This window comes from Chiloscyllium punctatum, chromosome 1, assembly GCF_047496795.1.
Source record: "Chiloscyllium punctatum isolate Juve2018m chromosome 1, sChiPun1.3, whole genome shotgun sequence".
NCBI classification, from domain to species: domain Eukaryota; kingdom Metazoa; phylum Chordata; class Chondrichthyes; order Orectolobiformes; family Hemiscylliidae; genus Chiloscyllium; species Chiloscyllium punctatum.
In genome coordinates, this window is record NC_092739.1 from 6,850,226 (window position 1) to 6,867,368 (window position 17,143).

Consider the following 17,143-nt stretch of genomic DNA (forward strand, 5'->3'; position numbering starts at 1 on the left):
ATACGTGGAATATGTGGGGTTCCAAGAGATCAGTTGTGTTTGGGGAGTCTCTAGTCTGAGGCACAGACAGATGTTTCTGTGGCAAGCAGTGAAAAATCAGAATGGTGTGTTGCCTTCCTGATGCCAGGATCAAGGATGTCTGAGAGAGTGTGCAGAATGTTCTCGAGGGGAAGAGGGGCCAGCAGGAGGTCATTGTCCACATTGGAACCAACGCCATAGGAAGAGAAAAGGATGTGATTCTGAAGGGAGAATATAGAGAGTTAGGCAGGAATTTAAAAAGGAGGTCATCGAGGATAGAAATATTTGGATTACTCCCTGTGCTATGAACTAATGAGGGTATGAATAGGAGGATAGAGCAGATGAATGCATGGCTGAGGAACTGGTGTACGGGAGAAGGATTCACATTTTTGGATCATTGGAATCTCCGCTGGGGCAGAAGTGACCTGTACAAGGAGGACAGATTGGATCTGAATTGGAAGGGGACTAATATATTGGCAGGGAGATTTGAGAGAGCTGCTCGGGAGGATTTAAACTAGTAAGGTTGGAGGGGTCGGGGTTGGGAGCTGGAACCCAGGGAGATAGTGAGGAAAGAGATCAATCTGAGACTGGTACAGTTTAGAAAAGAAGCGAGTCAGGGCAGGCAGGGACAAAGCAGAGAACAAGGTAGGACTGATAACTTAAACTGCATTTATTTCAATGCGAGAGGCCGAACTGGGAAGGCAGATGAACTCAGGGCGTGGTGAGGAACATTGGACTGGGATATCCTAGCAGTTACAGAACCATGGCTCAGGGATGGACAGGACTAGCAGTTTCATGTTCCAGAATACAAATGCTACAGAAAGGGAGGCAAGAGAGGAGAGGAGAGGAGTGGTGTCTTTGAGAAGGGACAGCATTACGACAGTACTGAGGGAGGACATTCCTGGAAATACACCCAGGGAAGTTATTTGGGTGGAACTGACAAATAAGAAAGGAATGATCACCTTATTGGGATTGTATTATAGACCCTCTAATAATCAGAGGGAAATTGAGAAACAAATTTGTAAGGAGATCTCTGTAAGAATAATAAGGTGGTTATGGTAGGGGATTTTAACTTTCCAAGCGTAGACTGGGACTGCCATAGTGTTAAGGGTTTAGATGGAGAGGAATTTGTTAAGCGTGTACAAGAAAGTTTTCTGATGCAGTATGTGGATGTAGCTACAACAGAAGGTGCAAAACTTGGCCTACTGTTGGAAAATAAGCAGGGCAGGTGACTAAGGTGTCAGTGGGGGAGCACTTTGGGGCCAGCGACCATAATTCTATTAGTTTTAAAATAGTGATGGAAAAGGATAGACCAAATCTAAAAGTTGAAGTTCTAAATTGGAGGAAGGTTAATTTCAATGGTGTTAGGCAAGAACTTTCAAAAACTGATTGGGGGCAGATATTTGCAGGTAAAGGGACGGCTGGAAAATGGGAAGCCTTTAGAAATGAGATAACGAGAGTCCAGAGACAGTATATTCCTGTTAGGGTGAAAGGAAAGGCTGGTGGGTATAGAGAATGCTGGATGACTAAAGAAATTGAGGGTTTGGTTAAGATAAAGAAGGAAGCATCTGTCAGGTATAGACAGGATAAATCAAGTGAATCCTTAGAAGAGTATAAAGGAAGTAGGAGTATACTTAAGAGGGAAATCAGGAGGGCACAAAGGGGACATGCGATAGCTTTGGCACATAGAATTAAGGAGAATCCAAAGGGTTTTTACAAATACATTAAGGACTAATGGATAACTGGGGAGAGAATAGCGCCCCTCAAAGATCAGCAAGGCGCCCTTTGTGTGGAGCTGCAGGAGATGGCGGTGATACTAAATGAGTCATTTGCATCAGTGTTTACTGTGAAGAACACTGTGGAAGATACAGAATGGCAGGAAATAGATGTGACATCTTGCAAAATGTCCATGTTACAGAGGAGGAAGTGCTGGATATCTTGAAATGCATAAAAGTGGATAAATCCCCAGTACCTGATCAGGTGTATCCTCGAACTCTGTGGGAAGCTAGGGAAGTGATTTCTGGGCCCTTGCTGAGATATTTATCAAATTGATAGTCACAGGTAAGGTGCCAGAAGACTGGGGTTTGGCTAACATGGTGCCACTGTTTAAGATAGGTGGTAAGAACAAGCCAGGGAACTATAGACCAGTGAGCCTAACGTCAGTGGTGGGCAAGTTGTTGGAGGGAATCATGAGGCACAGGATTTACATGTATTTGGAAAGGCAACTACTGATTAAGGATAGTTAACGTGGCTTTGTCCATGGGAAATCATGTCTCACAAACTTGATTGAGTTTTATGAAGAAGTAACAAAGAGGATTGATGAGGGCAGAGTGGTAGATGTAATCTATATGGACTTCAGTAAGGTGTTTGACAAGGTTTCCCATGGGAGACTGGTTAATAAGGTTAGATCTCAAGGAATACAGGGAAAACTAGCCATTTGGATACAGAACTGGCTCAAAGGTAGAAGACGGTGGATGGTGATGGAAGGTTGTTTTTTCAGACTGGAAGCTTGTGATCAGTGGAGTGCCACAAGGATTGGTGCTGGGTCCACTACTTTTTCATCATTTATATAAATGATTTGGATGTAAGCATGAGGTATAATTAGTAGGTTTGAGATGACACCAAAATTGCAGGTGTGGTGGACAACGAAAAAGGTTACTTCAGATTATAATGGGATCTTGATCAGATAGGCCAGTGGCCTGAGGAGTGGCAGATGGAGTTTAATTTAGCTAAATGTGAGGTGCTGCATTTTGGGGAAGTGAATTTTAGCAGGACTTACACTTAGTGGTAAGGTTCTAGGTCATGGAGTACACGTTCATAGCTCCTTGAAAGTAGAGTCACAGGTAGATAGGGTAGTGAAGGAGGCGTTTGGTATGCTTTCCTTTATTGGTCGGAGTATTGAGTACAGGAGTTGGGAGGTCATTTTGCGGCTGTACAGGACATTGGTTAGGCCACTGTTGGAATATTGCGTGCAATTCTGATCTCCTTCCTATCAGAATGATGTTGTGAAACTTGCGAGGCTTCAGAAAAGATTTACAAGGATGTTGCCAGGGTTGGAGGATTTGATCTATAGGGAGAGGTTGAATAGGCTGGGGCTATTTTCCCGGAGTGTCGGAGGCTGAGGGGTGACCTTATAGAGGTTTATAAAATTATGAGGGACATGGATAGGATAACGAGACAAAGTCTTTTCCCTGGGATGGGGGAGTCCAGAACTAGACGGCATAGGTTTAGGGTGCGAGCGGAAAGATACAAAAGAGACTTAAGGGGCAACTTTTTCACGCAGAGGATGGTACATGTATGGAATGTGTTGCCTCAGGATGTGATGGAGGCTGGTACAATTGTAACATGTAAAAGGCATCTAGATGGGTATATGAATAGGAAGAGTTTGGAGAGCTATGGGCCGGGTGCTGGCAGGTGGGACTAGATTGGGATAGTTGGTTGGCATGGACGGGTTGGACCGAAGTAGTTGTTACTGTGCTATACATCTGAGTGTGAGTCTATGACTCTAAATTGCTGGAGAATCTTAGTAGGTCTGCTAGCACCTTTGGGGAGAAATCAGTTTTAATGTTTTGGGTCCAGTGACATTTCCTCAGAACTGCTGGTAGATTGGACAAAATCAGTTTTGTGCGTAAGATAGTGTGGGGGAAAGGAATAAGGAATAAGGAATAAATGACAGATGGAGAAAGAGACCAAAGAGAGAGAAGAACAGTTGAACAGATAGAGAAATGCATAACGATCTTTCTAGGTGAATGATTGGCTATTAATGGACACAATTAATGGGTAATGATGGGTTGTGTAGTAGCATAACCAGGCCTGGAGTTTGGGGTAACGACACAGGAAAAGGTGCCTCAAATTCTAAAGTTTTTCAACTTGATATTGAGTTCATAAGGCTGTAGTGTTCCCAAGTGGAAAATGGTGTGCTGTTCTTCCAGCTTGAGCAGAGCTTTGTTGGAACACTGCAGCAAGCCTGAGATGGCGAAGTTGGCCAAGGAACAAAATGGTGTGTGAAGTGGCAGGTAGTTGGAAGCTTAGGGTTTTTTTGTGCACAGAAGTTAGGTGTTCTGTGAAGGGGTCACCCAGTCTATGCTTCATTTCCTCAATGTACAGTAGATCACATTGATTTGATTTATTTATTGTCACATGTACGTAAGTGCAGTGAAAAGCTTGTTTTATGAGCATATGCAGGCAGATCACAACACGCAAGGACATGCAGGTCGTAGGGTGATTTAAAAAAAAAACTTAGAGGCATACAGGTTACGTCGCTCAGGGTGCGTGCCAGGCACGATCAACATTAGCAAGCTTAGCATTATTTGAATTTAGAGAGTCTATTCATTAGTATAATAATGGCCGGGAAGAAGCTGCTCCTGAACCTGTTGGTGTGTGTGTATCTTCTGCCTGATGCAGAGGTTGGCGCAGAGCATTAATGGGGTGCGATGGGTCCTTGAAAGGTTGGTAACCTTTCCACAGTGACAAACATGTAGATGGAGGTTGGCTTCTGTGATGGTATGGGCTGTACACACAACCTTCTGTAGTTTCTTACGGTCCTGGGCAGAGCAGTTGCCATACCAGGCCATCATTTACCCGGACAGTATGCTTTCAGTGGTGCCTCAGTAGAAGCTGGTGAGGATCCTTATGGACATGCAAAATTTCCTGAACTGCCTGAGGAAGAAGAGACGTGCTTCCTTCACTGTCACATCTACATGGGAAGTCCAGGACAGGTTGTCAGTTATTGTCACGCCTAGGAACTTGACGCTGTTCACCCTCTCAACCTCCATTCCATTGTTGTAGATAGGAGTGTGTTCTCCTCCTTCCTTTGTGGAGTCAGTGATTCATTCTTTAGTTTTGCTGATGTTGAGAGAGAGGTTGTTTTCACTGCATCACTTCATCAAGCCCCCTATCTTTCTGTGAGGAGCGAATGCAGTAGACTAGATGGAGTGAAGTGCAGGTTAAGTGCTGCTTCACCTGGAAAGTATGTTTGGGCCCATGGATTTTGAGGAGGGATAAAGTAAACGGGTAGGTATTACACCTTTAGCAGTTGCAAAGCAAGGTGCCATGAGACTGTGGGGATGTGTTGGGAGTGAAGGAGGAGTGGACCAGGTGTCCCAGATGGAATGGTCCTTGCAAAATGCTTACAGGAGAGGGTAGGGGATATATGTTTGGTGTCGGCTAATGATCCTCTGGATATGGATGCTGGTGGGATGGTAGGTAAGGAGAAGGGGAACCTGACAGAGTGGTGGCAGGGAAGAGATGGGGTGAGGGCTGAAGTGCGGGAGAAGGGTCAGAACCGGCTAGGGACTCTGCTGTCAGATACCTCCTCATATCTCCCCTGAATAATGACCCCACCATGGGACACCTCCCATGTCCTTACCCCAACCCCACATACCAGGCCTTGTTATCTCATGGTCTGCTTTTACACACAACTCATGGTAGCCACTAATTGTCCCCATAAATATTATTTATTCTCCTCTGTTGATTGTTATCCACTCCTTTGTCCCACTGTTATAGAGTCATAGATTCATCCAGCATGGAAACAGACCCTTCGGTCCAACCAGTTCATGCTGACCATAATCTAAAATTAAACTATTCCCACCTGCTTGCGCTTGGCCCATATCCCTCCAAACATTTCTTATTCATGTATTTATATAATTGTCCAGAGTTGTTGTTTGGTTTGCTGAGCCGGTTGATTTTTTTTTTTGCAAACGTTTTGTCTTCCTGCTAAGTGACATCTTCAGTGCTGTATAACCTCCAGATGAAGCTTCATCTGGAGGCTACACAGCACTGAAGATGTTTGCTAATGGGGAGAGGAAATGGTTGCAAATGAATCAAACAGTTTGGTGAACAGGCCAACAACTCCAACCGCAACCTGAGCTGCATAACTTCACAAAAACCTTAAAATATATAATTGTCTTTTAAACATTGAAACTGTACCTGCATCCACCACTTCCTCTGGAAGTTCATTCCACACATGAGCTGCTCTATATTTAAGAAAATTGCCTTTCATGGCTTTTTAAAATTTTCCTTCTCTCACCTTAAAAATATACTCCCTTGTCTTGAAATTTTCCACCTGAGGGAAAGACATGCCAATCACCCTATTTATATCCCTTATTATTTAATAAACCTCTGTACGATTAGCTCTCAATCTCCTATGCTCCAGTGAAAAATGTTCTAGCCTATCCAGCCTCTCCTTAGAACTCAGACCTTCTTCTGTCTCTTTGGGCTCTACTTCCACCATTCATTTACTCCTTATCCCTTCCCCACACCCTATCTTCTGCAATAAAACCAACTGTTTCTTAGTTACCATCAGTTCTGAGGAAGGAAGTGTCACTGGACCTGAAACTTGAACTCTTATTTTTCTCCACAGATGCTGCCATACCTACTGAGCTTTTCCAGCATTTTCTGATTTTGCTTTTGAGGGATGTACGTTTTCAATAAACTTTGTGCGAAGAAGAAACTTTGGCCAGTTTATTTGTGTTCTTCTAGAATTATGTCTCCTGTTTCTTTGTAGCAGGTATTAAAAAAAGTCAGCAGACATGTAGAAATGTAGAAACTATACATACTGTCGCAGTTGCAAGACTTCTTGAGGAAGTTTTTGTATTAATAATTCAGATCTCTACTTTGATAATGAGATTGGTCATTATCTTGAACAAATTGTTGGCAGTGTTTGTTTTGTATTTCTGTGAAATGTCTTTGGGTGTTCTATGTTACTGACATGGCCTATACATAATATATTATCATTAATTGTGTTACCTTTTTGTTCATATTCTTTTTGCAGAAGTGTTGTGATAGCTCCGAAAAAACCTTTGTTTGCTGCTGGGAGTGAAATTGTTACTCCTGCTACCACGGATGCTGTTAGTGTGGTCTCTACTACTGACTCTGCCGAGGATACCGCCATCGAACCTACAGGTAAATCTCTGCTATTTTTTCCTGTGTGGTATGCCAGAAGTACTTTAGTGACTCCCACTAAAATGCAACATGAAATATTTTGAAATTTATAAACTGTTTCCAACAGCCACCTTTGTCACTAAGCACTTAGCCAATATTAACCTAAGCCATTTATATTTACTTTATTGGGTTGAAAGGTTTTGTCAAAATATCATAATAGACTTTTTCAACAAGATGGCTCATTAGAAGGCAAATTAGAAATTTCCTGTTTTTTGTAGGCTGCAGTGATTTTTTTTGAAAAAAATTAAATGCATTTGGATTTTGTGCAAAGTCAATTTCTGAAACTATCTTACAATAGCTCAGTATAATCATTTAAAATTTGAGCTGCTGATTTGCTATTATGATGCTATGTTTCATCTTGCTCTCCCAGTTGGCCAATGTTGATCCTCTCATAGTATGAGGGTGTATGTCCTTACAGCTTTTTGTGGTGCTGTTGAGAGTGCTCTTAGTTTTGCAACATTATGGTCAATAATTGATGTCTCATAACATATGATTCTGGTAGCTACCTATAAACTGCAATTACTTAAATAAATTTGATTACTTATACAGCTGACATTTTCTTTTGAATTGTTGTGAAACTGACTGTGTCCTAAATGAAATATTTTTAAAGTTGCAAACTATGGAGTACTCACTGCACGCATTATGATTGTCTTGCTGATATTATTTTTTTCGTACCATGTATACTTTCTTTAAACCAGTTTACAGTCCCAGCATAAATAGCTGCATTTACGTCAATTATATATATTTGATATTATTGGCAGGCACCATTTTATTATAAAAATAGTTTGGAAATTAAGCAGAGCTGCAGTAAGCCAGTGCAGTTTTGTTAAAGCTCAGCTAAATATTTTCCATGTTTTTATCATTTACCCTTGAAGCCACTACTTAATTAGTCACTGATGAATTTGTGTAAACAAAGGATGTTCTCAAGGAGGATATCAGATGGATGATCTATTTGGATTTTCTTTCAAGTATTCACCAATGTCTGTTAAATTGCCTTTCAAAAGGAGCCAGTTTATCAGTGAGGGATTAACACAGATAAATCAATTTGGTTGCACATGTTTGATTGGGCTACTGCATCTGGCCAGATTTACTTGATTTGCTGCAGTTAGTTTGGACATCTTTAACTCATTGTATGCACGTAATGGTTTAAAGTGGAACTTGGAGTTTTGATTTTGGACTGTATTGGGTATTTCTTCAATATATTAAAAAGTAAGTTTTTTTTAGTCACTATTTGTAAAGCATTTTATTCAGAATGTTTGAACTTGAGAAACATGTGACAATTTATTTCCTTGTTTTCCTCCCAAGTGTTGGTTACTTTCAAAAACTAGATCAGAATCGCTCAATGTATCAAACTCATGTATTGGCTAAAAAATTACTTAATAACATTCTTGTTAGATTTCAAAGCAACTTCGAATGCCTTCTTTGAGACTTTTGGTTGACATTTAAAGTTCTGTTTTGAAACTGATCAACTCAGATTTGTTTTTGTGGAGTTGGATCTACTGACACCTTTAAAATTGGTCTCCTTACCAAAGGTGACTTGTGCACCATTAGAATGTTTGGGTTAGAAACTTTATTCCATGAATAGCTGTTTAAGGTGGAAGACCACATTTGGTCAGGTGCAGTAATGTAGCTGGAAAGCAGGTAGTACATGGATTTGTTTACCAGTCTTTTGGGCTTGAGGTCATGGAAGTATGAGCAATATACCAGGCAACAGCGTTTCAAATGGTATTGGCACACAATACTGTTGGCTTATAGTGTCTCACGTACAGCCAATTTTGAACTGCTAGATCGATTCTTGATCTATTCTTAATCTATCCTATTTGGCACAGTGATAGAAACACTACACAGTTGAGGGTTTCCTCATTATAATGATGGGATTTGGTATCCATAAGACTGTGGAGTGGTATAGGGATAATAATAATATCCCTATAACAACAATAATAATATATAATCAGTGTTTAACATTGACACTTTATTGAGTGGTTTTGTTTTAATGTTGTTATTAGATCCAGACACGTTCCCCAAACTGCTCTCCAGGACCAACCTAGATAAGGCAGAGCAAACTGCCTCACTTTATGGTCATTTCCTGGTGACTTCCAAGCTTGGTAACCCTCACACACTTCCCTCTCCCAAGGCAGTGGCTGAAACAGCAGGCTGCCTGCAATAGGCTGCAACCCACAGCTGGTGGAACAATACAAGAAAACTATCAAACTTAATCCGAATGAGAGAGCATCAACTTTGTCCTTGTAGCCCATTCACAGTTCCCTGCACTGTCTTTCCAGTTATGAACCAAGGTGTGCTGCAGGACACCTTGACCCTGGTCAGCATCAGATAGTGAGAGAGAAAATAGAGAAAGTGCATGAGGACACTCTGCAACTCTTTATCAATACCATAATTGTACAATTGAAACAATAGCTGAAAGGTCTGGACTTGTGATTGGAGAACATGAGTTCACATCCCTCCAGGGCAGTTTCAGAACTCAAATTCAGTTTACTGAAAAGATACTTGGGAATTAAAAAGCCAATGTCGGCAAAAATGATTGTTATCAAGTTGTGTTTTTTTACTAATAATTCACAGATTTACTAAAGCTTGTAGGGAAAAATACTTGTCATATGCTCCCAATTTGGCTTCCTATGATCAGTATCATTGCCTGGGAAATTTAAAAAAGTTAATCACTTTGAGATTGCCCATGAAGTCGCTCTGTTACTGCAAAGAATAAAAGTAAAAGCAAGCTTTTTTTGGAAAAAGTTAGGCTGTGACTTAGGCATCAAATAAGGATACACCAAAAGCAAGCATAGGCAATCTGATTCTTTAAAATTAAAGTTGTGAAAGAAACAGTATGGCAAATAATCTCAAATCTACCTATTGACTAACATCCCTTACTAATCCATCATCATTGTTTATGATATTGGTAGGGACTTGCCTGTGGATTTTTCAAAACGTAATGGTTTCAGATAAAACTTCCTGCTAATCACTACCTTGTATCTTCTCTTAGCTTTGAATCACCTTGGAGGAAGCATTCAGGGGAGCAAGGGCACATCCTATGGATGGGGGTCGTCGCTGGCTAGTTCATAACACCTCAGGAACTGAGTTCCCAAGGATGTTGCCAGACTGGGAAAGTAGAACATGGTGATGTCACCAATTTGAGGGACCAACCTTCTCAACCTCATTTCTACCAATTTTCATATTCTAGGGGCATCCATTCATGAAAACATTGATGTGAGGGGCTGTCATACTGTCCAAGTGGAGAACAAGTACCCTCCTCGCACTGAAGGGATGTTCCATTAGTGACAAGACTGCTTTGTTATGGGATAGATTACACAGTTCAATAAGCTTATTATTCTAATCTCAAATTGACTCAAATCAGCAGCCAGCAAAAATGTGTTCCTATCTTTACAAATTGCCTCATGTGTGTATCATTTTGGCATTGTATATTCATCATCATTAAGCCAGGCCATTCATCTTAATTCAATAATATATATGTCAGGCTTACTTAAAAATAAGGTTTCAATCTGGTGAAACAAGTCAATAAAAATTTGAATGCTAAAGACATCTGAACATTTCACAACCCAGGAACAGTTTAAAGCTGTGCAGTAGTGCCACATTTGATTACAATTGGTAAATTCAGCAATTTGAGAGGGCGTAACTTTGAGAGTATATATTTGAGTGCAAACAAAGAAATATTTCAAGCAACTTCAACCAAGTATTAATAATTATTCTTGATCTTGTGAGGTCATCATCTCTGATCCCAATCTTCAGGTTATTTGATTAACATTGAGGCATGGAGAAATGGTTCATTACTGATGATAACGAAGACCATGAATCATGACAACTTTGTGGAAATTGTGCTCAAGGCCTACCCGCTAGTGCTAGCTAAATTCTGGCCAAACCTTTCTAAGACAGGTGTCTACCTGGCATTGGAAAATTGCCCAGTTATGTCCTATCCAAATAAATCGCAACAAATTCAGGGAGGTGCTGATTTAGAGTTAACTTCGCTGGGCAAGTAATTCAGATCCCGAGGCTAATATTCTGCAGCCATGGGTTCAAATCCTATCATGGCATTGGTGAAATTTGACTTCAATAAATTATGGAATGAAAAGCTAGACTAATGGTGACCAAGGTCACCGAAGATACTTAGATAGCAGCTTCCAAGCGCAGAGGATAAGGATCTCAAAGGATAAGGGTAGTGGATATAATGGAAAACCACCACCTGCAAGCTCTCCTACAAACGATTCACCCTGACTTGGAAATGTGTTGTTGTTCCTTCGTTATCGCTGAGTAAAAATCTCAGAATTCCCTTATATGAGCATTGTGAATCTGGCTACAGCGCACAGACTGCAGTGGTTCAAGAAGGCAGCTCACCACAATCTTCTCAAGGGCAACTGGGACTGGCAATAAATATTGGCCAATCACTGATGCCCACATCCCATAAGTGTGAATCAATAAAAGTAATTACCATTGATTGTCATTTGTCAAAACATATTAGTTCTCTAATGTCCTTTTAAGGAGGGAAATTTTACCTCCTTACCTGATCTGGCTTACATGTGACTCTTTAGTAGTGTAGTTGACTCTTTGACTCTGAGCAACCAGGGATGAGCAGATAAATGCTGACCTCGGCACTGATGCCTTCATCCCATGAACAAATATATTAAAAAAATGCACTATTGACGTGTAAATTACTGCCTGATCTGCATACTTTCATCCTTGAGAAAAGGGATGTAAGGAATCACTGCTGTCAAGTAATACCTTCCTTACCCATGCTAAGTTTGGGTCTGTCAGTCTGGTTGGCTACAGATATCATTACAACTGAGTTCCGATTTGAGAGAGTGAGCTATGAGTGCTTTGAAATCTGGGCAACGTATAAATGTGTAACACCATAAAATCTTTTGTAAAATTATATTCCAGACACCAGGGTTCAAATCCTGCCATTGCAGATGGTGAAATTTGAATTCAGTAAAAATCTGGAATGAAGAGTTGAATGATTGTGAGTCCATTGCTGATTATCAGAAAAACCCATCTGGTTCAATAATGTCTCCTTTAGACAATTACAGACCAGTGAGCTTAATCTCTGGTGTGGGGAGGATGCTTGAATCTTTTATCAAGGAAGAAATAGCGAGGCATCTAGATTGAAATTGGACCATTGGGCAGATGCATCATGGGTTCATGAAGGGCAGGTCTTGTTTAACAAATCTTTTGGAATTCTATGAAGACATTACAAGCAAGGTGAACAATGGGAACCCAGTGGATGTGGTGTATCTAGATTTCTAAAAGGCCTCCGACAAGGTGCTGCACAAAAGGCTATTGCATAAGATAAATTTGTAAGGCATTTGGGGTAAAGCATTAGCATGGATAGGGGATTGGTTGACTAACAGGAAGCAATGAGTGGGGATAAATGAGTGTTTTCTGGCTGGCAATCAGTAACTAGTGGTGTGCCTCAGGGATCAGTATTGGGATCGCAATTATTCACAATTTATATAGATGACTTGGAGTTAAACATAGAACACTATAGCGTAGTACAGGCCCTTCGACCCTCGCTGTTGTGCCAACCTGTGGAACCAATCTGCAGCCCGTCTATCCTACATTATTCCATTATCATCCATATGTTGATCCAATGACCATTTCAATGCCCTTAAAGTTGGTGAGTCTACTACTGTTTCAGGCAGTGTGATCCATACCTCTATTACTTTCTGAGTAAACAAGCTATCTCTGACATTTGTCCTATATCTATCACCCTTCAATTTAAAGCCATGTCCCCTCATGCTAGCCATCACCTTCCAAGGATAAATATTTTCACTTGTCCACCTTATCTAACCTTCTGATTATCTTATACGTCTCAATTAAGTCACCTCTCACTAACAAAAACAGCCTCAAGTCCCTCAGCCTTTCCTCATAAGACCTTCCTTCCATACCAGGCAACATCCTAGTAAATATCCTCTGAAACCTTTCCAAAGCTTCCACATCCTTCCTACAAAGTGAGGACCAGAACTGGATGCAGTATTCCAAGTGCAGCCGCACCAGAGTTTTGTACAGCTGCAACATGATCTCATGGCTCTGAAACACAATCCTTCTACCAATAAAAGCTAACACACCATATGCCTTCTTAACAACCCTATCAACTTGGGTCGCAACTTACAGGGATCTATGCACATGGATACGGAGATCTCTCTGCTCATCTACACTGCCAAGAATCTTACCATTAGCCCAGTACTCTTCATTCTTGTTGCTCCTTCCAAAGTGAATCACTCACACGTTTCTGCATTAAACTCCATTTGCCACCTCTCAGCCCAGCACTGCAGCTTATCTATGTCCCCCTGTAACATGCAACATCCTTCAGCACTATCTACAACTTCACTGATCTTCGTGTCATCCACAAATTTACTAACCCATTTTTCTATGCCCTCATCCAGGTCGTTTATAAAAAATGATAAACAGCAGTGGCCCCAAAACAGATCTTTGCGGTACACTGCTAGTAAATGAACTTCAGGATGAACATTTCCTGTCAATCACCACCCTCTGTCGTCTTTCAGCTAGCCCATTTCTGATCCAAACCATTAAATCACCCCCAATATGATGTTACAGTTAAATAAAGCTAATTACGAGGGCATGAGAGAGGAACTGACGAAAATTGACTGGAAGCAGAGCCTATTGGGGAAGACAGCAGAGCAACAATGGCAGGAGTTTCTGGGTGTAATTGAGGAGTCAGTACAGAGGTTCATGCCAAAGAAAAGAAAGATTATCCATGGGGATTCGACAGCCATGAGTGACAAAGGAAGTCAGGAAATATATCGCAGAAAAAGAGAGAGCCTATAAAGTGGCCAAGAGCACTGGGAAATCAGAAGATTGGGAAGACTACAAAAACAAACAGAGGATAACAAATAGAGAAATAAGGAAGGAGAGGATCAAATATGAAGGTAAGCTAGCTAGTAATATTAGAAATGATAGTAAAGGCTTCTTTCAATACATAACAAAAAAAGGCAAAAGTAGACATTGAGCCGTTCCAAATTGATGCAGGAAGGCTAGTGCTGGGAGATAAGGAAACAGCTGAAGAACTTAATAAATACTTTGCATCAGTCTTCACATTGGAAGACAGAAGTAATATCCCAACAATTAAAGAGAGTCATGGGCAGAGTTGAATATAGTAGCCATTACAAAAGAGAAAGTGGTAGAAAAGCTAAAACATCTAAAAATTGATAAATCTCTGAGCCCCAATGGGCTGCATCCTAGAATTCTGCGGGAGGTGGCTGAGGAAATAGTGGAGGCATTGGTTGTGATCTTTCAAAAGTCACTGGAGTCAGGGAAAGTCCCAGATAATTGGAAAATCGCTGTTGTAACCCCTTGTTCAAGAAAGGATCCAGACAAAAGATGGAAAATTATAAGCTGATTAGCCTAACCTAGATCGTTCGTAAAATACTAGAATCCATTGTTAAGGATGAGATTTCCAAATTCTTGGAAGTGCAGGGTCGGATTAGATCAAGTCAGTATGGATTTAGTAAGGGGGGGTTGTGCCTGACAAACCTGTTAGAATTCTTTGAAGAGATAACAAGTAGGTTAGACCAGGGAAACCCAGTGGATGTTGTCTATCTAGACTTCCAAAAGGCCTCTGGGCACCTCACAGGAGGCTGCTGACTAAGTTGAGAGCCCATGGTGTTTGAGGTGAGCTACTGGCATGGTTTGAGGATTGGCCCTCTGACAGAAGGCAGACAGTTGGGATAAAAGGTTCTTTTTCAGAATGGCAGCCAGTGACAAGTGGTATCCTGCAGGGTTCAGTGTTGGGGCCACAGCCGTTCACTTTATAATTAAATGATCTGGATGAAGTGACTGGGGGCATTCTGACAAAGTTTGCCGATGATACAAAGTTTGGCGGACAGGCAGGTAGTACTGAGGAGGTGGGACGGCTGTAGGAAGATTTAAGAGAGTTTGGGAGAGTTGTCCAGGAAATGGTTGATGAAATTCAACGTGAGCAAATGCATAAAGCCAAAGTACAAAGGGATCTGGGAGTGCTAGTCCAGGATTCTCTAAAAGGTTAACTTTCAGGTTGAGTCCGTGATTAAGAAAGCGAATGTAATGTTGTCATTTATCTCGAGGGTTGGAATATAAAAGCAGTGATGAGCTTCTGAGACTTTATAAAGCTCTAGTTAGGTCCCATTTAGAAAACTGTTTCCAATTTTGGGCCCCACACCTCAGGAAGGACATACTGGAACTTGAGTGTGTCCAGCTGAGATTCACCTGGATGATCCCTGGAATGGTAGGCCTAACATACGATGAAAGTGGACGATCCTGGGATTGTATTCATTAGAGTTTAGAAGGTTGAGGGGGGACCTATTAGAAACTTGAAAAATAATGCCGGGCTTAGAAAGGGTGGAGGCTGGAAGTTGTTTCTGTTAGGCGGGGAGACTAGGACCAGTGGGCACAGCCTTAGGATTAGAGGGGGTCAATTTAGAACACAAATGAGGAGACATTCCTTCAGCTAGAGAGTGGTGGGCCTGTGGAATTCATTGCCACGGAGCACAGTGGAGGCTGGGACGTTAAATGCTTTCAAGGCAGAGATTGGTAAATTCTTGATCTCGCAAGGAATTAAGGGCTACGGGGAGAGCGTGTGTAAGTGGAATTGAAATGCCCACCAGCCATGATTGAATGGCAGAGTGGACTTGATGGGCCAAATGGCCTTCCACTCCTATGTCTTATTGTCTAATACCACACCTACGTATTTTGTGCAAGAGCCTACAATGGGAACCTTATCAAACACCTTACTGGAAGTCCACTTAACCAATCAGCATCCTGTTTCTGACACATCATAGAGTATTATTCTCTTTGAAATTTGCTACTCCTGCATCTGTCCTGATGACTGCAAGGTGAAAAGCTTTCATGGCATTTCCTTTTTTCAACAATTCTCAAGGTTAGAATATTTAATGAGTAGTTTGTATTGGTATTTACTAAAAAGAGGCAAAACATTATTCGAAGCAGATATGGTAGAGGTAATGGATAGCTTGGAAACTGAAAGGGCAGGAAGTACTGAAAAGGGTAGCTATGCTCAAAGTTGATATGTCATCTGGCCTGAATAGTTTAGAAACCAGTTTGTTTTAGGAAGTGGGATTGGAGGTCACCGGAGGGCTTGTCCCGGTCTTCCTGAGATATGGAGGAGAAGCCCGAGAACCGAAGAGTGGTAAATGTGACACCTATTTTCATGGATGTGTCTGCAGACATTATGGTACAGATGAAATGTAATATAAGGAAGTGACAGAAGAAATCTGGAGAAATAATATTGTCCTAAACAGTGCAGAGACAGAGTTGCCTGGGAGTTTATCCAAATAGATTTTTGAAGGCAGCAGAATGTATTGAGAGAGAGTCAGCAAATTAGGGATTTTGGGTTTTATAAATAAAGTTATTGCTTGAAAGGCAGGGAAATTATGTTCAGTAGAAACATAGAAAATAGGAGCAGGAGTAGGCCATTCAGCCCTTTAAAGCTGCTTTGCCGCTCAAATAATCATGGCTGATCATCCTATTTAGTTTTCTAGTTCACAGACTCCTGGCCTCCTCAGGGAAGCCCAGCATGGACTCCGTGCTTTAGAAAGACTGTAATGCTGAACTTTTGCCTTTATTTCTTTGTTTTTCTAATTTATACCTGCGATTTTGTCCCTAGATCTGTTTATATCTAAGATAGCATGGGAAATGGCAACTTTGTACACTTTTCACTGTACTCTTGTATGTGTGTATTTGAGTACATGTGACAATAAACCTAATTCTACTTTCTCGTCAGACTAAGAACTACACCTATCTCCTCCTTGAAAAACATTCAATGTTTTGTCTTTAGCCGCTTTCTGTGGCGGAGAATTCTATCGGCTCACTGCTCTTCAAGTGAAATAATTTCTCATCTCACTCCAAAACAGCCTGCCCAAATCCTTAGACCAAGTGTCCTGGACTCTCCTACCATGGGAAACGTCCTTCCTGTGTTTACCCTTTCTAATTCTGCTGGAATTTAATACTTTTCTATGAGATCCCCCTTCATTCTTCTAAACTCCAGGGAATATAATTCTAACCAAACCCGTCTCTTCATAAATCCATCTTGCTTTCCCAGGAATCAGCCTGGTAAGTCTCCAGTGCACTCCTTCCATAGCCAGAACAACCTTCCTCAGATAAGGAGAACAAACCTTCGCACCAATACTCCAGGTATATCTCACCAATT

General features: G+C 41.2%; 1 protein-coding gene across 1 annotated transcript in view; it reads left to right on the forward strand.

Moving 5' to 3' along the window:
- lrba (LPS-responsive vesicle trafficking, beach and anchor containing) overlaps positions 1 to 17,143 on the forward strand; it is an 894,965-nt gene that overhangs the window by 236,982 nt on the left and 640,840 nt on the right. The window contains exon 30 of the mRNA XM_072561970.1: positions 6,791 to 6,921. Within this exon, the coding sequence (XP_072418071.1) occupies positions 6,791 to 6,921 (131 nt within the window). The remainder of the gene's footprint in view (positions 1 to 6,790; positions 6,922 to 17,143) is intronic.